Here is a 25,846-nt window from a genome sequence, read left to right as displayed (position 1 = left end):
ATTTTTTTGTGGACAAACTAGTGTATGTCCTTTTTTGAAGGCCTTTATATAAAATATTATATTATAATGCAGGTCGATTAACTTTAGCATTGCTTAACATTATAATTAACCTTATAGCATGTTTGGGAAATGTATAACCTTACTTTTAAGGCTATGCCTTAAGGTGCTTATTACGTGACACAAGCAAGCATTAGTTAAACGTATTTTATATAATTTGCAAGCGGTTTATTATACAATATGTATGTTTCAATATAAATTATGAAATGTGAAAAATTTGACGAAGCATTCGCCACTCGGAAATAAGAGCAGGACATGTGTATCGAGACAAACGAAATTAGAATATTGATGCACCCCCTACCGAGTCCAAGAAATACCAAAAGAGAAGAATCGTGTTATTTTCTATGCAACGCCTCATTTACATTGTTGAATGAACAAACAAATTTAGTCCCATCACCTTTGTTGCGTATCTCTTCCGGGGGTAATACGTCACAATAGCCGACCAATCACAGCGCGTCATTACATGGGACGAGGGTATAAAAGAGTGATTCAGTCTCGTGCCAGACATTGGCGATACAACACGAACTGAGGATGCTTCGTGTAGAGGCGAAACAAGTGTCGAATTGTTTAAAGACAAATATTGGCGGAATTAACACTAAAGAAAACTCAAATCATTTGTATAACGTCTCATTTATGATGGACAAACATTACTTATAAGTTGAAGCAATATGTTCTAAACAAGCTTAAGTGATACAAAGTGTGCATGTTCGCAAAAAACTGATGTAAATAAGTACCTATATATCATTTTTTCGATTCGTGTTTATATTCATTTAAATTACATAAGTCAATATTTAAATGACGATTCTAAAGCGCTTAGTTTAAGCTTATAAAAGGGCATAAAAGGCATTTATTTTCTCAAAATTGATTTCTTTAGAATACCTTCCGAATTCTCGGCATAACTTTTTTAAAATGATAATCCAGCCACTATACGTACGGCACGCTATGATGTCCGTTTTGACGTTTGTCCACTCATGAAGTTTCGTATTAATTAATAATTACATTAAAAGGCATAAAAGGCATTTATTTTCTCAAAATTGATTCCTTTAGAATTCTTTTTGATGTCATTTCTAATAACTACCAGATACTACTACCGTTCGGTAAAAAAATGGCGCTCTGAGAGAGAAGAAGCGGCGCAAGAAACTCTCCCAGCATTCTTTTTTTGCGCTCTTTTCAATAAAAATATACAATATATGAGTAAAGTGTATTTGAATTTATATGTGGGCAAGGCGAATGCGATGGAAGTCGCGGCCAGAAGCCAGTGAACTATACAGAAAAAAATCTAAAACTCTGCACTTTTGTTTTAAAATTAATTTGCAGACGGTACGAAATTATGTATGTGTACGTAAGTGTTGAAATAAGTTTAACCTAATTCCGCACAAAGGTAAGAAAACTTATAAAAGCAAAAGCAGTCCATATTACATTGAACTGAAGTTGTAGCTTGCCTGTTACGTAAGTCTTTCCTGCCTTTATATTGCCTGGATTCAATTTTGCTTCCAATATTACTTGGTGTACAATCTACTGCAGTGATTGTATTAAATTTTCATTACAAACTTTTATTAAGTTTTCGTGTTTGTTTACTCGTTAGTATGAACGGTTCAAATGTAACTAATCTTCTTTCTTGCAGAGGATCTGAGTCGGAAATATCAACACTCATCTCTTCAAATTCTGCAAATTCAAACTTGCTAAAGTATCAAATTCATTTTATTCCCACAATTAACTTTAGGTACGTGTATGTGATTGAGCGGTGTCAGTGTAGTTGTGCGATTCGATACCTCTCTGTTTTGAGAAGTCGTCCTTAATGCTATTAATAGTGATTTTCATTATTATAACACTAGAAATAAGGGATTGCTTGCAACTAATTCTAGTAGGCTTCATAAGATACATAATGGCGTATACACTTCTACAATAAAGTCCCAGCCACTGTTCAGGCATTATCTATAAATAAATTTAAATGTTTTATAAAAAAATGGCTCTGTCGTAAATCCTATTACTCCACTGCTGAATATCTAAATGATCGGACAGCCTGGAACTAGAATGTGATTATTTTATAGCGATAGAAATGACTGTACAATTTTGTATATTTTTATTGAAAAGAGCGCAAAAAAAGAATGCTGGGAGAGTTTCTTGCGCCGCTTCTTCTCTCTCAGAGCGCCATTTGTTTCCGAAGCGGTAGTAGTATCTAGTACTATAAGAAATGACATCAAAAAGAATTCTAAAGGAATCAATTTTGAGAAAATAAATGCCTTTTATGCCTTTTTATGTGCGAAAAATCTGTTTTGAATTCCAGTTGTTTTTTTTTAATAATGTACACCCTAGGCAGCAACTTCTCAAAAATACTCGCGATATATTTTTCATAATATAATTTTTTTATAGGAAAAGCTTTTCATCCAATAAGCGGAGAGGAGAAGGTCACTTCCTTTTCGGGTTTTAGACTATTCGAGTCCATTTTCCTCATGATATTGAGTTAAATTTTAATTGCATTTTGGTTTAGATGACAATACATTTTACATGCTTTTTATTAGCTTCATCTGTATGTATGTTTGTTTGTAACCGACTCAGTTGGGCGCGATTTTGACCCAGTTTAAACGGCCAGAGTTTGTTCAAATTTGACCGATGAAAATACATTAATTTGGTAAAATTATTCTATTTTTCAATTAAAAATAAGATTTTTGTTAATTTATATAATTTTTTCATCTATCATCAATAATGCAGGAATTGATGTTAATTTTAAATTTCAACCATTATCTTTTCACCGAAAGCGTTTTTTTTTATTTTTCGAACAATTTTTTCTGATATGCATGCCCTGGATCAACATTAACCTTTTCGTCGATAGGTAGACACGTTAACTATTCGACCAATGCGCTTAAATATATACATTACATACAATTTATTATTATTGCCATTTGTATTGTACATAAACCTCAATTGAAACACTGCATGATGCAGTCGTAACGTTCCGAGATGGACTTTGTTAGATGCTGCAGTCATTTTAATTGACCTACTCGTCAACTCGAACTCCTATAACGTTGAATATATTTTATGCGGAGCGACTACAGCTTGCTATCATAGATGTAGTATATCTTATATATAACTAATATGTCTTTAACTCAAGCATTTTAGAATTTGGAGAAAATCAAGTTTTGTAACAATCATTATTTCAGCAAGAAGACGTCCATTGCTGGACAAAAGCCTCCCCCAAAGATCTCCACAAGGATCGGTCATGCGCTGCCATCATCCAATTCCGGTGATCTTGAACAGATCATCGGTACATCTTGTGGGGGGGGGGGGGGCTACCAACACTGTGCCTTCCGGTACGTGGTCGCATGTGCGTCGTGCGAGCGTATGATTTTGCACCAGAATAGCAACATCCCATCTCCTTCTGTGGGTGTCATAAGAGGCGACTAAGGGATAGAAAAGAGATAGGATAAGGCAGCATCTTTCCGACAGAGCATCACAATCAACTGTGATCATCAACCCGCCTGCCAAGCGTGGTGAATATGGCAAAACCCCCCGAAAAGAAACAACCATCTGTTCTGTAATTTGTACACGCTTTTAATTAGCTTCAACATAAAAGGGCCAGATTTAGTTTTAACTTCGTAGATTTATCGAGGACCGATGACAATACATTAATTTGATAAAATTATTCCATTTTCCAATTTAATTTTAGTTCAGTTTTCTATAAAAAGCGTGGTTATTAGTTTTTTTATAACTACGATTTATTAATTATTAACATTGAAACGAAACTACTGTCACTATGAGAACGTAAGGCTGGTAATTGCGATACCCTCCAAATGGCGGATTTGAGACATTTTAAAAATGGTTACACTTTAATAAAATGTTGCGGATACGAGAAGAGAGGAAGCGCCTATGTATTAAATGAATTGTTTAATTAATCGTTTAACAATTATACAAATGATCTTCAGCTTTCGATTGATCGCAACAACCAGTTTAAATTGCAATTCGTATTAAATAAATGAAAGTTTTTTATATTTTGTTAAACGGAGAATTTATTAATCCGGTGAATTTACTATTAATCTTGATTCAAAATTACAATATTGACGTATTGGTTATTTGCTAGATAATTAACTGATATATATACGCCGCGACTAGTTTCCTTTAGTAATTTTCATAATATTATGTGTTATGGTGTTTTGCTATGGGGAAAATAAAGCCGATAATAATATTATCTTTATACTGTAGAAGAGGCTATTCGCACTATTAATATAATTTTTCAATAAACAGATTTCTATTAACAAGCCAGTTCGAAATTTAAGTAAAACATTTATTTATTTATTTGTTTTCAACACATACATCTAGCTTTACAGGATGTGACATGTGATAATGGATGCAATGTTTTCTGTACACGACAGATGAAAGTTTACTATGAAATTTAGTTGGCCGTTAAACCACGATAGATATGGTTTTTCATACTTTTTGGTCAGTACAGCAATTTCGATTTATCGCGAAGAAGGTTATCAATATAATGCTTAAATTTTCAAGCATGTTTGAAAAATATTATTTCCGGAATCATACAGATGGTTTCCAAGGCTCTGACACATTACAATATTATGTAAATTATCTATAATTGTTAAATTACTTGTCGATTCTGCTCGAAATTCACAAGTTACAGATTGATGATTATGTAAATATATTACAAAATTCGTATTCGTAGGCTCAGTTGTCATGGAATTACTTTTTACGTCAGTTGGGACACAACCTTTGAGTTACGTAGATAAATTATATATTTTGTTGTGCATATTTCAGGTGGATTCGCCTATTAAATGACTACTTTTGAATATATTAATATAAGAAAGAATAGGTTTTAGAAGATTTACTGCACAAATTTACAAAGGGAATATAGATGGTTACGTTGGGAAAGTAAACCTACGCATAGGTTTCATGATCAGTGAAAAGAGTGAAAGGTAAGTACACATTCAAGTCCGCCCAGTGTGAGTTGGCCAATTTTGAGAAGGAACCATTGAATATTTTTTTACCTTTACTTTAAATCATTGATTAAACGTGCAAAGACATTGAGAGCAAAATTCAAAGAAATTAACATCTTGACTGTTGCTTCTCAATAATATATTCTTGATAATGTTATGTATGTTCATAGGCACATAAGTGAATTTGCTAGAAACTGTCGTAACCATAATGTTAACACCAGGAACAGCCATAAACTTATAATGCCGACTACTCGGCTTAGTCGAGTAAGTAAATCTTTTGTAGGGCAATGTACATGCTTTTATAACAAGGTCCCAGAAAATGTTCAAAACAAAAGTATTTAAGTTAATTTTAGCAACGTAATTCAAAAGAATTCTTAAAAAACGTCTGTGTGGTAAAGGTTACCTTTACAACAGAAATGACTTTCTTAATGATACCACAGATTAGGAATCGAGCGACCGCCCTCAGGCTATTAAATAATAAGATTAATTGTACATATTAGTTTGTAAACAGATTTTTTCGATGAAAAAAAAAGCCCGCTGAGTTTGTTGTGCCCGTTCTTCTCAGATCTGAGGCATTCATTTTGGAATGGGTGGTATTTTTTGACGTTCAATAAGTGATGTCACATCCTATTTTGAATAAAAATATTTGAATTTGATAAGGAATTTGAAAATAGAAAACACATTAGAACGTGTCGTGACGGCATTGAACCGGCGTCTCCCAGATGAAAGGCTAATTAAACTTTACGTCACAGATGACGCTCTTGGGTAAAGAGCAGCAAGAAGAAAACTAAGAGAATTAACATGAAGGGGTTAATGCGAGTGCCAAGAAAGAACATTAAGTTTTGGCAAATGGAAGACAGTAATCTCGGCCTGGATAACCTAATTCTAGGAGACAGGTGTGTTTGTGTGTGTCGCAACAATATAATATCTTTCGAAGTTCCAGAACTGACTGAACACGAATAGTTCTTTGCGCAATCGTTTGCTTTTATTAAGAAATCGCTCGAGGAATAGTGTAGATTTAAGTCATCTAAATATAGATTGTATTTCTGTTCGTTTGACGTTTAACCGTGATCCCAAAAGCAGTATTATGTTCTAGTGTCAAATCTAGGATGTCAAGCATTTATGTCAAGTGGTGCTGCAACCACAGTAAAGGACACATGGTTAAGATTTTTTTGTACATTTTGTTGTGGGGCGTTCCAAGATCCCAGAAAATGTTCAAAATAAAAGTATTATGAAATTCAAAAGAATTGTTAAAAAACGATTGTGTTTTTGAATTTCATGCTTATAGGTTTGTTTCTGTTGCATAATCTGATCAACCTTCTAATAAATGGTAGCCGACGTAATACTTCTGATACATAAATAATTAAACCACTAGTATGGGTCCATTTTGCGTGCAGTATGGGCCAGTATCTGCAACCAATCCAGCTCCATCCAGAAGTTCAGAACATTCCTGGGGGTGTTCGCAGACTTCCTGGAGCGACCTCGTATTAGTTAAGGTTTTTGCCCGTTGTTTGGCCACCCCCGTACTTAGTTAGCTGTAATATGTATTAATAATTTGATTATTAATTCCAAATGTTATTATAACGTCGTTATTTGTGATTATATATTCAAGTGTTAACAGATTAAATTCGACACAAGACTGAATTTCGTAGATTAATTGAAACAACTATTGCTTCTCCCATCTTTATCTCTACCGTTTAATTTTTCGTTTCTTCTTTCGCGTCATATATTTTCTAGTCGAAATACATATCCCGTCACCTGTTATTCTATCTATTATTTAATAATCATTCGAGATTTATTCAATGTCGTCAATTATTCGTACTGGAAATGATCAGGTTTGTGATGCGGAAGAGTTTATTATGGAACCAGATAGAACTAGATAACAGGCTGCTAAAGCCCGTAAGCCAATCCTGACCTTTGACATTGGCTACGGATTTATATCAACCTGTATTAACCGGTTTGATCTCAATTTAATGAACTCAGGATATCTTCCTGCATCACTCATGAGAACGATTCGTTTTTTATTCTAGATATATAGGATAGGGGTAGGTATATGTTCCATAAATATGCCGCAAATACAGAAATCGTGAATATGGAATGGTAATTTATATGGAATTATATTTATAAAATATTATATTTAAAAAATCAATTTAAGTGAAGTTTTAGGCCATATTGCTTCCTTAAAGGCCGGCAACGCTCTTGTGATTCCTCTGGTGTGGCAAGAGATTGTGGGCGGCGGTGATCACTTAACACCAGGTGAATCGTACGCTCGTTTGTTCTCTGTTTCCATAAAAAAAAATTTTAAGCTTATAGGTAATGGTTTAAAGAATTTTGTAATTATTTCTTGCTTGAAAGTTTTAAAAAGCGCCTTCAGTTGGTTGTAATAAGGTTAATTTTACTGTTTTTATCACAGAGTAGAGATGGATACTTGCGTATGTATTTATTAGTCCATTTGATAACGCGTTTACAAAGGATATTGGGTTGGATCTGAATCCTTTTTATTAATATCCCGATATACCGATTAGGTCCGCGAATATAGCAAAAGGAATTGGGTCGCATTTTTTTAAATCTAAGATAAGCGATAACGCTAAACGGTGTAATTATTTTACACATAATTTACGCTAGTATTACACCATAGAATTACACCATATTACACCATAGTAGTACACCAACCTCATTAATTTATCAATACGTTAGTTCGAATTGAGGAAGGTGTAAACGTTTGTGTGATAAATTTGAATGTTTCTGTCATGGATGTTTATACACGTTTTTAGTATGTATACTGTAATTCTCCCTATAACGAGGCATATTTATAACGCCTTGTCATATAACGCGACTCTGCTGTTTACACGGGCATACGCATATATATCGCGGGGGTTTCCCACATACATACATTACTGTACTGTGAAAGTTATAATGACTTGTACAGTTCATAATTAGCTTTGCGTACCTATGCACGTGTGTCAATTATGTTATAAAAAAAATTAGATTATTTTATTAAATTTGTGTATTAACAACCTTAATAAAATAGTAAAACTACCCAAAAAATTGGAAATGCTAATTACGAATTTTGATTAGTATTATTAGGAATTACGAGGTGGTTATAAAGCGTTATATGTTAATAACCCTATAACGCGTTTTCCTATAACGCCGCACCCCTCTACTGGTTATAGTACCTGTAATTCATGTTTCATTTGATTGATACTGATATAGTATGGGATCTTAAGAGATTTTCACTTCACAGACACTTTAGTGTTTACCTATATAAGAAGCACAATTCCACCATACATCATTTTGTTATATCTCCTAAGGGTTTAGACAGAGTTTTTGTTGAAAGCTCCCAGACGGCTTATTTTTTCTGACACCTCCAACAAATACCGTTCATATACACAAAAATATATGCAAAAACTTAACTATCTATCTTAACAAGCTATCCATTGGTGAAAACAGCATGGAAATCGGTGCAGTAGTTATTGAGTTTATCGCGAATATTCAGACAGACGCGGCGGAGGACAATGTTTTATAATGAGAAGTTCTTTATATAATGTGTAATAACATTGCAACATTTAATTACAATTAAATGCAACATTATAACATTGCAAAACATACATAGACGTGCTAACTCAAACGGTAGAGGTGCTACGTGAAGAGGTATAAAAAGTATCTATCGAAGTTTTATATCACACCTGAGTTATTCGCAGAAGCGACAGGAAGCTTATGTCCAGTTATAACCACAATCTCGGTGCTCGTATTGTTCTTCCTATGACATACAATGGGCTTTACTGACGATCCAATTGGCTGGAATGTTTTGTGTTGGAATTGGTTTTAAAGCGAATTCCTATAATAGTGTTTACGTTACGTTATAGAATAGGATCACTAAGCTATAATCTATGGATTTTAAGCTCTTTTCAGGCTACGATATACTATTGTGCTATATAGTATAATAGCAAATACGGACCTAATACTATACTATATAGCATGGTGTTCACATTAAGCGATATAATCGCAAGTATTTATAGTATATGGCAAGCTCAGTTGATCTTTGAAGAGTGTGCACACGATCGTCACAATGGATTTAATACTAGATAGTCTTGAAGCTCATCCAGTGATGATGACAATGCGGAATTTGACACTATCTTGTCATAATTGATAAGAAGGAAAAAAAATACCAGACCATGGATTTCAAATGATATCGGGTTCAGAGGAGGACGTGGTGATTTGAAATTTTTTGAAGATGGAAGGAGGAGGAAGTCGTCGAACTCTTGGGATAAATAGCCCGTGGCTTAGCATAATCTTGTATTTCGTTTGTGTAGTCGTTTGACAGCTGAAATTCTACTGAGCTTGTGTAGCCTAAGCTAAGACTGCTTAATACAAAAGTCAAGTTCGTGTTTTATCAAACTCAGCTAAGTTTTACGTTTTTTTTTATGAAACTTCGGGACGAGACGAGCAGGACGTTCAGCTGATGGTAATTTATACGCCCTGCCTATTACAATGCAGTGCCGCTAAGCATTCTTGAAAAGCCCAAAAATTCTGAGATGCACTACAATGCGCTCGTCACCTTGAGACCTAAGATGTTAAGTCTCATTTGCCCAGTAATTTCACTAGCTACGGCACCCTTCAGACCGAAACAAAATAATGTTTACATATTACTGCTTCACGGCAGAAATAGGCGCCGTTGTCGTACCCATAATCTAGCTGGCATGCTGCGTAAAGGAGCCTCCCACTGGTAAAACTGGTAAAACCTTACGGATTTTTTTTAAACTTTTATACCTAATTGTTATTGATATTGTTTTTTGACATTTATTTTGAGTTTTGACATAATATAATAATTATAATAATAATGACCATTAGATATTTTAGCTGACAGGATTATGAACATTATGTAATACTTTATTAATATGTTTTTTCTTTAATATTGCATGCTGTAATTAAGCAGAGTTTGGCTGCTCATGTATTTTCGTATATGTTCAACACCTGTACATAATCCAAATTCGCAATAAAGAAAATTGAATTGAATTTAATATTTGAATAGATTAAGATCATGTTGGGTGTTTGCCTTACTTAAAAATCAGACCCTCAGAAAGGAATCATGATATTCAACGGTTTCTTTAACATAGGATATAAAATATTTATTTCATGAAATAGTCTGGGGTCGGTCGCTCGCTCCATTCTCAAGCTGTGGTATCTTTTAAATTTACCAACATATATATGAATATCTAACGAAATACTGTCATTGCGAAATACTTATAAAGTCGTTCGACCGAGTAGAAGGCATAACAAGTATATGTTTGTTTCTGATATACAAATGATTTGACGACTCATGCCAGATTTTGGCGAGACAACACGTCCTGAGGATGCCTCGTGTAGATGCGAAACACGTGTCGAATTGTTTAAAAACAAATATTGGCGGAATTAACACCAAAGAAAACTTAAATCATTTGTATAATTATGGATTTCCGCAAAGTAACGCCTACTTCAATAATTTTTTTTCGTTTCTGATATTAATACTGTGATTGTGACAAAAAGTTATTTATTTAGTATACCGTATGCATGTACGTCATTAAACTTTCTTGTCGTCATTTATGAAAACAGTTGGATAAAATAATTAGTATAACTTGTAGTTAACTCTATTTGAAATTTTCTTTCGTTGGGGATAAATTCTTTTACGTGTCTAGATGATACCGTTATTTATTCAATATTAAATCTAATATTCGTTTCTGTAGTAAATATAATCTATATACTTCATTGTCTGTTAGCGGCAGTGCGCCCATACCGTAACGGCCGCGCGGAGTCCAAGTTTTGGCGTTGAATTAAAATAAAAAAAATAAAGTAAGGTTTTTTTTTTGTAAATTTCAACCTATTCAAAAGAGTTTTAAAATTTTCTCAAATATTAGTAGTTTTTGAAGTTCCAAAATTTAATACCATCTTTTTAATGCTTATTATTAACGCAATTTTAAAGTCATAATACATAATCAAAATACCTTTTTAAAAACGTCTTTATAATAGAAGAAGAGGACAAACGAGCGTACGGGTCACCTGATATTAAGTAATCACCGCCAACAAATCTCTTGCAACATCCGATAATTCACAGTGTTGCCAGCCTTTAAAAATGTACGTCATTCCGAATCAAATGGACTATCCCTCATATTTGAATTAGCAGGGTCTTGATATTATGTATAGATAAGGCAGCATAGCGAAACTCTCTAAGAAAAAAAGGCGATTCACTCGATTGTATGAAACGTGCAGTGATTGATAGATTGACAAATCTAGAACGGCTGGACCGATTTGTCTAATTTTGGTTTTGAATTATTTGTGGAAGTCCAGAGAAGGTTTAAAAGGTGAATAAATAGGAAAATGCTGTTAAATTAAATAAAAACAACAAATTTGTTTTTCCTTTGATGCGTTCATACATAATTTCTATGAGAGAATTTATTGACGCACGGTTTGACAGTTCTGCTGTGAAACAATTACTTACGACAGCAGGGTGCATATTTTACGAAGTATTTCTTAATGTTATGATATATTATTGACAAATTCATAAAATAACATTATTTTATTTATTATATACAGAACAACGTCTGTCGGGTCAGCTAGTCTTGTATAAAACGGAGATACCCAAAATCCACTACGTTTTGCAACTGTTCGCTTTCAAACTTAGCCGGTTTATACTTCGTCGCCTAAATATTGCAATTACTAATTCAAACACATGTCAAATCACTGCTCGTTTCATACTAAACAAAATTTCAATTTTTACTTAAGCAGTTCCGTCTCTTATTACGTAGTATTTACATCCTCTCTGAGATAAAGTTTCATAAAGAATTTTTATATGTGTCGCATACAAACGAACAAACCGAAAAGATATAAGTAATACAAATATACAGTCGGTAACATTAATCGATTGGTTGACATCTGTATCTAATCGAGTGCCATCAAATCGGAAGCTGTTCCGCCCAGAGTATCTGATAAGCACTCGGAAATTATATGAAATATTGCGAGTTTCAACTTAGCTCGATCAGTGCAAATATTCAATTTACTAACCAGTAAGAGCGCATTCACACTACGTGCGATCCGAATCCAATCCGTACCCGTGAAAACACGCTCCGAAGTAGTAGTAGAACTATTTCTATGGTAGTTTACGCACTAGATCCGGCTTCCGTCATCCGATTTCTTTCCGTCAACCGTTACATTTTTTTTATGGAATAGGAGGACAAACGAGCGTACGGGTCACCTGGTGTTAAGTGATCACCGCCGCCCACATTCCCTTGCAACACCAGAGGAATCACAAGAGCGTTGCCGGCCTTTAAGGAAGGTGTACGCGCTTTTTTTTGAAGGTACCCATGTCGTATCGTCCCGGAAACACCGCACAAGGAAGCTCATTCCACAGCTTAGTAGTACGTGGAAGAAAGCTCCTTGAAAACCGCACTGTGGAGGACCGCCACACATCCAGATGGTGGGGATGACATCCTAATTTGTTGCGCGTCGTGCGAAGGTGGAATAAGTGAAATAGTTCTATGACTACACCGGACCGTATTGTCACGGGTACGGGTACGGATCGGACGTAGTGCGAAGCGCTCTATTTGAATGCGAAAAACTTCACGTTCATCATCAACTCATATGTGTAAATTAGAATAAAATATTTAAATAAGATCATATTATTGATATTTTTTCAAATTTTAACATACAACAGGTGTCCTTGTCTATGTCGTTGAAAATCTTAAATATAGATTAGTAAGTAAGTAATTAGTAATAAAATTAATTATTTTTATTTTTCTAAATTGTTATTATTAAATTATTTTACAGATGGCCGTTGGGGCAGTAATGTCCTCGAATGGCGACCACGTACCGGAAGACGCAGTGTTGGTAGGCCCCCCACAAGATGGACCGACGATCTGGTCAAGATCGCCGGAATACGTTGGATGAGGGCAGCGCAGGACCGATCGTCGTGGAAATCTTTGGGGGAGACCTTTGTCCAGCAGTGGACGTCTTCCGGCTGATGATCATGATTTTTCTAAATTGTTTTTAGCATTACTTTTTAGTTTAGTAACGTTATGCATACCTTTAATTTAGATATTATAAATAGTATCACTTATTAATGCTTATCTAATTCGTATATGTTAAATTATGTATCTAGTTGATAAGCCTTAATGAATAAAAAAATAAATCTTCTAATTTATATATTACTTTACTAGTGAATAATTTTGTGTCATATTCATAAATAAAATGGGAAGTTCAAAGGCGTTAAATATTTATATATACAAATATTGGGGTTGAGCAGGTTATCAACTGTAAAGTAGATCCTGTAGATGAAGCCACAACCTGAGAGTTGAACAAAGCATACAAGTTTTTATAACGATGCCACACTCGAACGGTTAGCTCAGTTGGTTAGAGCACGGAACGCCGGAATCGTGGGTTCGAGTCCCGCATCGTTCATAAAGTTTTGTTGTTTTTCAAATTTTATTTGTATATTTATATATTTATTATTTATTAAAACAATTTAACATTACAGATACATTTAAATAAAACACTTTTAATGGATTAAAACGCATGCAATTGTAACTGTTTTTAAATTAGTCTTTTTCGTAAAAGTTAAATTTTTATTTTAGTTAACCCGACGTTTCAAGACCTTTCCAGATCTCGTTTTCAGGGCGAATGTTACAATTACACGCGTCTTAATCCTTTAAAAGTGTTTTATTTAAATGTGTAACACTCGTGTTAATAATCAAAGATAATACTATTACAGATACATATAAATAATATAAAGCTATTCCGGCAAAAGTTTAATACAGTTACCCACTGTTGTTTTCACAATTCCAATGCATTGCAAAACTGAAAGCCGTGTTAACCGGATTAATATTTGATATGATGTATTCGGTGTTCTCGAATGAATTCATGTTTCGGTGTGAAATAAGAGATTGTTCCACCACAAAAGGAATAAATATTGGTTTTACAAACTTACAATATCTATTTTTTATTAAAATGTTTGTTATTACTTTGAGTATCTATCCCTACTCAGTTTATTACTATCTATCTCTCTACTTTCAAAACCAATTGCAGGAACGACACACCAAAGGAACAAGCTTAGATTAAGGATTGGTCTCCGCTGCCTTCCATCTAGATACCGAAGGCGTAATCGCAAAGTGCGGCAACTAATCTAATACTACGCCCAAGTGGGCGTACTCGAGCCAGTCTCGAACAATGTGTGACTTTGACGTGCCCCATGTTCACTCAAACTTTGCTGATAATTGAAACCAAAATGCTGGGTTGCGTAGTTAAATTGTGTAAATAATACTACAAGAAATAAGAAAGATACTTGGATCACATAATATCATCAGTAAGTATTTTGTATTATATTAATTTGAATGTAAATAACACGAAGCGTATGTTACTAAATTTTTTTTTGTCGCAGTAAATAGATAGGTAGTATTTAAAAAAACCTTCGACGGGTAAACTAAACACTCACCGAGGTTAAAGGTGACGCCGCGTAGGCACAATTAGTGAGCACCACTTAAGTAATCACTAAAACCTTCTCCGAAACACGCTGCATATTATGGTATAAGTATCATCAGTAGCTTTCGCAGTATAACCGAAGAAAAAAAAAACCTCTCTCTATTAATTAGTATAAAAATTCCAGTAGCGAGTATTGATAAATCTAACCGTCAAATCCTTAAAACTCAAATTATAAGTAAATATTGTATCCTACGTGAATATTAGTGTAGCAATCGATTCTATTTCCTGTAAGAGATCCAATTTGAAGAGTTACGACCATTTGCTCGGGCTCGTAAATGGTACAAAGTTAATATATTTATTACGCCCACGACATCGTAATTTGTGGAATCATTCGTTCATGAGTTTTTAACATAGAAAAGTGATTCTTAATTAAATTATAACGAGTAGAAGCCATAAATAGCATGCAATATATAAATAATTAAGGCTTTCAATATAAATAATGTCATTTTTTTTTATGTAATGCTATAGTATAAGTATATAAGATATCAGAATATATAGAGGTACCAACCCCTATAGAGAGCGGTAGAGTCGTTCCGTTATAAGGAAATTCGTTATAGGGCTAATCTCGTTGACGCGTTTTTACGACCTCGTATTTATTTTTAAAGTGATAACCCTCACTTCTAGGATTAATAAACAAATAAAATTTGAAAAACAAAACCCTATGAACGATGCGGGACTCGCACCCACAACCTCTGGCGTTCCGTGCCAGTGCTCTAACCATCTGAGCTAACCGTTCAAGTGACGTATCGTCATAAAACCTTGTATGCTTTGTTCAACTCTCAGGTTGTGGTTTCATCTACAGGATCTACTTTACAGATGCTGCTCAACCCCAATATTTGCATATTAGGAAATTGAGTTGAGATGTCGCTCTTGTAAGGCTAAACAATTTCTTATGTTTTAAAAGTGATAACCCTCACTTCTAGGATTAATACACAAATAGAATTTGAAAAACATTTAATTTTGTAATAACACAATAATTGACACACACAAATTAATTTACAAGTTAATTATGAACTGTACAAATCATTTTAAATTTCACTGTACAGAAATATGTATGTGGGAAATTTAAAGGGTTAAAGGAGCGATTGAAATCACCTAATATGAAAACGTACGTTATAAGCGTACCATCTTATAGGGGATATTACTGTATATGCCATTGGTGCTCCCATTAATTAACTAAACACACATATCTCAACACACATATACCTATCCTGTTCTCTATCGACTTTGAAAAAAAATTTTCATTAGGTCTTTCTTTTCCAAAATTTTAAATGTAGGTCACTCTACATAAATTTGTAGGACGGAAATATGTCAGGAATATACATACCCGACCTATACCTGTGCTTATCTGTGTAATAGATTTTTCGCGGAAAGATACTTTTGAAATGTCTTTTGAAACTTAGTTCTAAGTTAGATATTACTAAACGCCCACGTTATCTCTGTACCTCGTTGGAACGTCTCTTCCCTTTCCCTTCCAACCCCTTGTTAATAGTTCTGTAGTTTATGTTGTTCTGTGTCGCTATAATAGTTCTGTCAGAAAAATAAATAGTTACTCTTTGTACTTAACCTAGTAGATGCTTTCATTGATTTTTGCATCATTATAATAATAATAATCAGCATTACAACTCAACAGCTTTACGCCAATCAATAATACTGACAAAATAATTCGTAGTTTATTTATTAATAATTATATTAGGATATTATTAAAAGAGTTACTTGTTTTGCACACCGTACCAAAGCGATGATCTGACGTCATCGACGTTACGTCCAGAGATAATGTAACCGGGCTGTACTTAAATTGTCTTTCGACAAGAACCTTACCTGAAACTACTGCAGGGATGTATCACCCAATGACCAGCCGCCTTCTGCCGGATGCGCTCCTTCATCAAGGCCTTCTTGGAGCCGAAGAGTTTCATGGCTAGTTTGTTGTCCGTGGGCTGGAAGAGGGCTTGTAGTTGGTTCCGTAGGAAGCCTTGCTTGGCGTCGGGGGCTGGTGGAGCTGGTTCGACTGGGGTTCCGTACAGGGAGACATCGTCCAAACCACCGAAGTGGACTTTGCCCGTGCCGCTGCCCTGCTTCAGCGACATATCGGCGTCGCCTGAAACAAACAATGCAATTATATATAAAAATATATAGGATTTGTTAATTAATTAAAGAAATGGTACAATTGGTACATCGTTCATATAATTTGTAACCAAAATTTATGGCTCTCCCCGGGACGACTCGGGTGCCGGCCGAGCGCTCATAACAACTGAGACAACCGTTCGAGTGACACATGGTTCGTAAATATTGGTAGGTCTTGTTCAAGTCTGAGGTTATGGTTCCATCTACATCTACTTCTATAATTAATCCCAGAAGCGAGATATCACCTTAAAAATAACAAATAGTAAAAAAATGGTAATAAAATTCATCTACACACCATGATATAACACATATTATATAAAATAAATAATATTATGTGTAATAAATATAAAGAGAACAAATTATCATGATCGAACCACGAATCACAAAGGCACAGGAAGTAGACGTTTGATGGGATATCACCAACTGACAAACAGAACACAAGTCGGCCGTAACGGATAATATTATAGATATATTCATGTTAAATTCGAAATATTTCTTAAGAGAAATGCACCTAATTTTAATAAATTCCAACTTGAGAACGAATTATCTTTCATAAATTAACTTTGGCTTTCTACGTGAAATATTTAAAAAAATACACAGCAAAGCAACTATATTATAGACGTAGTCATTAATGACGAACAAAACATCATACCATAATGAGAGAGTTTGGTAAGAATTGAGGTATTTGAAATACAGGGCAAGGCATTTCAAGTGTCATCAGGTCATAGATTTCTAAATAATCTACCAGTCTCCTGGTCTGAGACAGGAAACTATTAAAAATGTACTTTAATGATATTTAGAAATATTATGTAGTTTTTTTATAATATTATGTAGAAAATTGTAGGAACAGTGTACATTTGGTATCAGCTTGTTTTAATGGAAGTAATTATAAATAAAATAAACCGCTTTCACTGCTGCTATTAGATAAGATTATATTACTAATATAGAGTTTGTCTTATCATAAAAAATCAGCAAATGGAGGATAAAACTGTAGCTCTTCCGACAAAGACCTATCCTAACTATACATTATATCCTATCCTTAACCCGCTATTTTCCTGATAGCATCTTTTCTCATACTCTATCTACCAGTTTCTTTTGCTATATCGTGATTGCTATTATGTTATTCGTCGTCATCATTCATCATCGTTATCATTTTATTTCCTATTCCATTCCATTCCATTGATCTGTCAATGGTCATATTGTTCGCTCGAGTAGTAAACACCCCCTTTTCTTTCTTTCATCATTGCCATCTGTTTGTTCTAAATAACTTCATCAGGAGACCAAAATTATTGGCACTTCTATTCTCCTTTCTTATTTATTAGATGAGTCGTAAATATATATAGTCCTCCACAATATTGTATATATATAAATATAGTGTGAATCAAGTGAAAATTGCATGTTCTAGCCCCAATTAGTGAATCCTTTTTGTTTTTGGCGTCATATATTTTGTTATTTAGAAAGAAAAAAAACTGAATTAATCGAAACTTCTTGCTTCTATTTCTTACAAGTGGAAATGATAATTTTATAAATAATATTAAAATAAATAACTTCAGAGAAGCAATGATGTGTTTTTGTTGAGAATTATTAGCAAAAACCAAAGTACGTAAATCGTAAGTACAAATTTCTCATAATAACAAGAAAAATACAAGATGTTATAAAAACATACAGCGACCAATTGATTTTGCTACTTTTTATTCAGGTAATATGCAACTAAAGGTATTGTTTGAGTACCGTTGAATCCCTATCAAGGCAATGGTTATTGTTCTTTCACAAATGCGCTTGTATGCCAGTGTTTGAGTAAATAACTTCCTGTTTTGAATGTGCATATGGCTGCATAATTTCATTTGCGGTATGTGAGCCTTTCTGTACTATTTCAGCATCGCCGGTGATCATATTATGGTTATAAATAGTTACTATTTGGGACGTTTTAAGCGGATTTTTTTCATCGAAGTTTATTTAAGATACTAATTGTAGACACATTATTTTTAGATTAAATACACGTTAAACTTAAATAACGTTAAATTGACAGTTAAATAGCAGTTGGCATCTATTATTTATTAGTTTTTGAAATAGGTCGCTTTAACTCTCAAAATATATCATGGAGGAAAACTACTAAAACAAAACTTACATTACTTTTTTCTATGGCCATCCTGTTGTTTTAAAGCCACCTATTCAACCAACGGGTATATTGCATATTTGCTGATAACAGATAGACGTCAAGCCATAAAGTGAAACTTATAAACTTGATATAAATAAAAGATAATTGCGTCACATCCTGGATCGCGTCAAAAAAAATTAATGTTCATTGATATTTTAATTCAAGTATTTTTACTGAATAGATAAATTGCAATATATTTACATTTATATTGGGTATTCTACAGTTTATTTTTTTAGTAACTGTTAAGTCTTCAAGTTACATTAATAAAATAATTATTATTTCAGATGTATTTTAAATTCTATCCAGTTTAAAATGTTTTAAGAATCTTATTTAGTCATTGTTTTTTGCAACATTATTTAAAAAGTCTTGTCTTATTTGAAAAGTATTTCGGTTGACTATTGGAGACGACGCAAAGAATATAATCCAACCGCTAAATTATTATGTGCAAAGCTTGCCGTGCTTAAAGCCCGTTGTATATCAGTTTCCCATATAGCGAACGAAAGAGTGATTGTGGCAAGGCTTTCGTTAGCTCTTGTACTATTAATATGAACGGGGCCTAATCTTAAGACTTAGTACACTAACGTAAAGTATAATAATGCTGGGTTGTAAGATATAAATTAAGGTTGAGTTCAAATTTAACGTTAAAAGTACCGCTGACTTTAACATTGTCTGCGGAATGTGTGGCACCATTGTATTCCATTAGTTTAAGTTAAAGTTGAAAAGTGACATATAAGTTAAAAAGTACAAGATTCCACTGCTCGATTCGGCTGGTATGTGTTTTTTTTTGACAAAATTAATTTTAAATGAACTTTGAGTATGCAATGTATTAGCAATAGGCATTGCCCACAATTATCTGTAATTTATTTCAGTATAATAAATTTTCTGATATAAATTGCAATTATATGTATTTTTTTCATTATGGTTTCATGCTCTCAGTCAGTCGCAACACTAGGGTTGCCAGATGTAAACAGGTATACTATTATTGTTTATTACTTACCGTCATCTTTTTTTTTTGTAATTTTAATACAAAATTTAAGTTTTATATTTACTATTTGCGATAAACCATGGTGGCTACTTAAAAAAATGGCCATTTAAAATTAGTTTTATCAAAAGCACACATACCTGCAGAATGAAGCAGTGGGATCTTAGGCTATCAAGTCAATATCGAATATTTATTTCAAACTTTTGGTAGGTTTATATTGAACATTAACAAAATCTTAAACTGGCGAAGATGGACGGTTACAGATTACAGTTAAACCTATGATGTCAACTAAAAAATTTTTTTGCTGAACCGGTACTTTAACGTGTTTTTTTATTGCTAAAGTTAGTTGATGCAACCCAATCTAGTTGTGTTCTTGTTTTAAACACTTTGACCTGTGGAAGACGACTTCTTTGAACAAGATGCCGGCTAGATTATTGGTACCGCAACGACGCCTACATCTGCCGTAAAGCAGTAACGTGTAAGCATTACTGTGTTTCGGTCTGAAGGGCGCCGTAGCTAGTAAAATTACTGGGCAAATGAGACTTGACATCTTATGTCTCATGGTGACGAGCGCAACTGTAGTGCCGCTCAGAATTTTTGGGTTTTTCAAAAATCCTCAGTGGCGCAGCATTGTAATGGAAAGGGCGTGTCAATTACTATCAGTTGAACGTCCTGCTCGTCTCGTCCCGTATATAGTAAGAAAAGAAACATAAATAAGAAAATATAAAATTCATTGAACTGGCCCATACATAGTGGTACAATTTAAAAACTTAAATATTTATTAATTTAAATATTGAACGCGTTTGTTATGTTAGAAGCTATAAAATCGATATACCAATTCAGATCGGGGTGACCGCGTGCTTTTAGAAGTAATAAGACTGTTACTGCTGTCAAACTGCGTCAGTCGTGGTTTGGTGTGTGTGTGTGCGAGGAGGGGTTTATTGTCAAGGAGTAACAAACCTTCATTTTTCAGGAATTTAATTCTCGTCATAAATCGATAATAAAATTTTGTTTTCAGTTTTATTTGTGTAATTTAATTCTCTTCAAACTTCAGCCAGAGTGTATCACGAGACTGTCTTAGAACCTGTGAAATATCCTTAGCGCGTAAATGTTGGACCGTAATCGTTCTGGACATTGTAAGAGCTGAAGACTAGTTCAGATCTGAACTCCTTAGACAAGAAATATTTATTTTATGGAAGAGGAGAACAAACGAAAGTACAGATCATCTTCTCTTGCAACAACAGTGGAATCGCAGGAGCTTTGCCGGCCTTAAAAAAGGGTGTACGCGTGTTGAAGGTACCCTTAGCATGTCGCATCGTCCTGGAAACACCGTTCAAGAAACTCATTCCACAGCAAGACATACAAAGAGGCAGTTACATATTTATACAAATTATGATTGGTTTCAGAAGACACGACACGTCGAAATCGAGTCGCTTAAGAAATTGCTAGAACAAGCAGTGTCTAAATCTCCCATGGAAACAGTATGTATATCAATGGATTCGTGGCCAGACAAAGTAAAGCCAATTAGAACAAAAATCTTATTCTTCATTGCGACTTCATAGAAATAAATAAATATAAGTTTTATTAAGATTACGTCATGTCATAAAAAATTAATGCATATGCTATTTGTAACATTACTCATGGCCATATATTATGAAAAGCTGAATTGTACAATTGTCCTGCTATTTTTTAGAGGGACAATATTAAATTTCAGCATAATCCATTACATGTGAGACATCAAAACAGACAGCCCTGTTGTTAATGAACATCACGAACACTCATCTGAGCGATTACAGCTGATTCAATATGATTAAACAATGAGCTAGCTTCATTGTCACAAGTGGCGTCAACTTGTAATTCGAGATCGGTAATAAGAGACTTGTAAATTGTATATTGTATGACTGAACAAAGGGGATCTGGCATCCATCGATAGATTTTTTTATGAAAATAAGGGACAAGACGAGCTGGACGTTCAGCTGATGCTAATTGATACGCCCTACCCATTACAATGCAGTGTCGCTCAGGATTCTTGAATAGGACATAACATTTTCTTTAAATATTTTATCGTTTAAACAATTCCCACAGATGAATAATGCAACGACCATGTTAAGGGTTCTAGAAGATATGCCAAGAAAACAACAACAAAAAACAAGTAGAGAAACTTGGAGATGGCAGAGAATAATATCTTGGAGAATTGGGCGTATCTTTGCCAACGCTTCTAACCACAGCATTTAACACTTTCGAAGACCTGAATAGATTACGTTTTTTTTATTGTTATAATGTTTTATCGATAATATCCGGACGACCGAGGCTTGCTCGGATTTTTAAGAATGTACAAAACTTGAACAAAAGAAAAAACTATTAGGAAATCTGGATTAGAAAAGGGGTCTTCTACTTTCCGGATCACCTAATGTCACATCTGAGTTATTACAGTCTTGTATATAGTGGCGAAATTTATCTTTGTATTCTAATGTTATTGTAGCTATTTCTCGTTAAAACACGAATAAAACTATTATTTTAATTGAAAGCTGGATCGATGTATCGGCTCCGCAATCCCCTGTATACAAAATTTTATGAAAATCGTTGGAGCCGTTTCCGAGATTCAGATTATATATATACAAGAATTGCTCGTTTAAAGATTGGCTTAAAAATGTTACAAATTCCCGAATGAATGTGTCTCGAAATCTATTAATAAAAAGCTTCCCATCAAGTTTCTCTCATAAGGGAGGCACTTCTCAAATGCTGACAACTAAGTTATTTTTATTTACTTCCTATAAATCTACTGCAAATTTAAATTTCGTCGGAAGTATAGAATCAGGACCAACAACACATGGTCATAATGTACAAAGAAATAAAGAGAACAATTGGAGTAAAGAACAACTATAAATAAAATTTGAAAACAAAATTTTATGATCGATGCGGGATTCGAATTCACTTTCGGACTCGAAACCTCTCGCGTTCCGTGCGAGTGATCTTTCAACTGAGCTAACCGTTCGAGTGACCTATCGTCATAAAATTTTGTAGGCTTTGTTCAACTCTCAGGTTGTGGCTTCATCTACAGGTGTACTTTACAGTTGATAACCTGCTCAACCCCAATATTTTCATATTAGGACATTGACATGAGATGTCGCTCTTGCAAATCTTAACATTAGTTCCTGGAAGTGTGGGTTATCACTTTAAAAACATAACCAATTGTTTAAAGGGCATCAACCTAAATATTATTTAGGCTTGGCTCCTAATCAGCGTTATTAAGCTAACAAAGGGATTGTATGTATTTGATAGTCCGGATCACTCGAGCGTTGGATGTTTAAATATATAAAATCTCATATCCATACTGAATGTAAGAATGAGTCATTGATATCAAACTTAATAAATTATTGTTGACATTCAACAAATCGAACGCGCAATTAAACACATGATAATTAATTATCAACATTTTTAAAACAAATTTTTTGCTCTTGTCACTGTTAAGCAATTGGGTGACGGAGAATTAAATTTGGAGACTTTTAATAGGTATCATTAGCAGATTTTTTCCGTACAAACGTTTTATCCTTTGTTTTTAAACCCTAGATAAATATTTTTACGTATTAATTTACATTTACTTTTTTTTTACTTACTCCTGTATGGCGTTGAGTTGTGGCTGTGGCTGTATGTTGCTGTAAATGTTGATTTAAAAGAGTGGCAATGAGTTTCTTGCTACTTCTTATCATCATAGATCAACCCTTTCCGAAGTGGCGGTAGATATAAAAAGTAAAGAAATTCTTTTGACATTCATAAGTATAATTTCCTACATGAATTACGTGATTTTGAATTGATTTTGATCAATTTTTCAAATTCACATAGTTGTCATAATTGGTATTAATACTACTGAACGAACAGCGAACAACGACCGTTGGCGGAAATGACCAAAACATTATTATCGAGATTCATGCGAACATAATTGTATCTAATACTAAACATATTCGGATTTTTGGAGAGTTCATGGCTAAATAAGTTGTATTATTTTTTTATATGGTTGAAAAATAGATGTTACATTAATATTTTTTTTTAATAAAGTTACTACATACAATAAATAATATGATAATCAATTAACATTCATTACTGTAATAATTACATGATTTTAATGATATCAATGACGTCGATTTGAAGGCAGGTTTCTTTGAATAACTTAAATTTACAAATTTGAATAATTTTAAGATATTTACGATGTTTAAGGCGAAGAGTAAGCAGAAAGTACGCAAACAAGGTGTTTTTAGACAAGTTTTGTGGTGAAAATATAGCATTTGGAGCTATGAACACTACTTTATCCTGTTACACATACCCTTAAGTCTTACTTGTAGGTTGCTAATGCTTGCTGTTAGTTAAACTTAACACTACAGAGCTATTATGAACTACCAGTTTTGTTTGCAGTTAAACAAGTTTTTTCTCGGCATGATGCATTTGTTTAGTATACTGCTTTCATAAAAGTTGTTCTTATAGCTCTTACTTTTTTGTGTTGGTACATTTATTAAGATTAGTAATCAATAATGAGGATTGTAAGCAATTAAACTGTTTGCGCCTGTTAAAATGTTAAATTTTCGACGCAAGAATTTTGAAAATATTGGCTTTGTTACATAGGAGCCGTGAACTCATATCGCTCAAGGTCGCCGGCATTTAGTGTCGCCTTAAGACATTTGGCTTATTATTTATTTCATTCTTACTAGTTGATTGAATAAACAGTAATTGTTAGTTGATTAGTAGTAGAAGATTAGTTGTAACTATCCAGTTATAAAACAGTGGTGCTGTCCTACACCAATTTCGATATGGTTTTATCTCTATAGGGTTTATTTTAGTATAAAGAAATAGTAAAAAGGGCAATTACATGTTACAAGCATTAGACACTCAAAAAACTAACCATCCTTTGACCAAAGAGAAGAAATAAGCTACTATATAGGTTATTACAGAAAAAAAAATTGATAAGCTTCCGTTAAAGGATAAAAACGTTCATATTCATTAATATTTACTTAAAATATTTTATTATACAAAATAAATATAATATAATTTATTTTTATTTTCATTATTTTATACAAGTGTATTTGAGTGTTAAAATGAGAATTTCGTAGATTATTACGATTACTGATTTTTTTTATGGAAGAAGAGTCACTTGATGTTAAGTGATTACCGCCGCTCACATTCTCTTGCCACCAGAGGAATCACAGTGTACGCGCTTTTTTTGAAGGTACCCATGTCGAATCGTCTCGGAAATAGTCCGGAAGCACATTCCATAGCAGATGAAATGCTAATTTGCGGCAGGAACCAGGTTAAACAGCTCGTAGGAACACTCTCCGTGACAAATGCAGTAGAAGACAGACGATAATTTAGTAAATTGGTTAACTTGATGACAGCGTATTAAAAAGAGTCGGCGTCTGTTTTCAACCACCAATATGTTTTCGAATAAATAATAATAATATATAAGGTGTGGAATGCGATTTGCGTCAACACTCTGGGTCCTTCTCATGTCCAAGTTACGTCAGTTGGTGATGGTCCTGCTGCTTCGACTGCTGAAGACAGCAAACGTCGCAAATATGTCGGTCTCAGTGAGTCATACATCTCTGTGTCGTTTGGTGTCGAGACACTTGGCTCGTGGGGCTCAGAGGCGCGGAGAATGTACAAAGTACTATCTTCTCGCCCTCAATACTGCCTACTGGCAACCCAAGGTCTAGCAGATATTTCGTTCAACGGATCAGCGTAGCTATCCAACGCGGAAATGCTGCCAGTATTCTTGGTACGCTTCCCCGAAATGATAGTTTTAATATAATGTAATCATAGTATTGCAAATATAATTATATTTTGTATTAAAGACGTTTTGTTATGTTTTTAAAGTAATAACCCTCACTTCTGGGATTAATTACACAAAAAAAACTGAAAACATAATTTTATGAACGATGCGGGACTCGGACCCGCGAACCCTCATCTGAAGTGGTGAAGTGAAGTGGAAACCTGAGAGTTGCACAAATCATACGAGATTTTATGACGATACGTGACTCAAACGGTTGGCTCAGTTGGAAAGAGCGCTCGCATTCGAGTCCCGCATCG

The 25,846-nt window shown here is 34.0% G+C and overlaps 1 protein-coding gene and 1 long non-coding RNA gene across 11 annotated transcripts in view; one reads left to right on the top strand and one right to left on the bottom strand.

The window, feature by feature from the left end:
- The window catches only part of LOC126972155 (potassium/sodium hyperpolarization-activated cyclic nucleotide-gated channel 2), a 313,446-nt gene that overhangs the window by 45,812 nt on the left and 241,788 nt on the right, over positions 1–25,846 (bottom strand). For all 10 annotated transcript variants that reach the window (XM_050818746.1, XM_050818749.1, XM_050818751.1 and 7 more), the window contains one exon: positions 16,329–16,605. In XM_050818746.1, the coding sequence (XP_050674703.1) occupies positions 16,329–16,605 (277 nt within the window). The remainder of the gene's footprint in view (positions 1–16,328; positions 16,606–25,846) is intronic.
- Positions 14,184–22,097, top strand: LOC126972203 (uncharacterized). The gene is made up of 3 exons (XR_007731072.1): positions 14,184–14,331; positions 21,178–21,252; positions 21,857–22,097. It is a non-coding gene; the product is annotated as an uncharacterized LOC126972203 (long non-coding RNA).

Source organism: Leptidea sinapis, chromosome 25, assembly GCF_905404315.1.
Source record: "Leptidea sinapis chromosome 25, ilLepSina1.1, whole genome shotgun sequence".
NCBI lineage: Eukaryota > Metazoa > Arthropoda > Insecta > Lepidoptera > Pieridae > Leptidea > Leptidea sinapis.
Note: the sequence above shows the minus strand (reverse complement) of the source record. Positions and strands in the feature narration are given on the sequence as shown.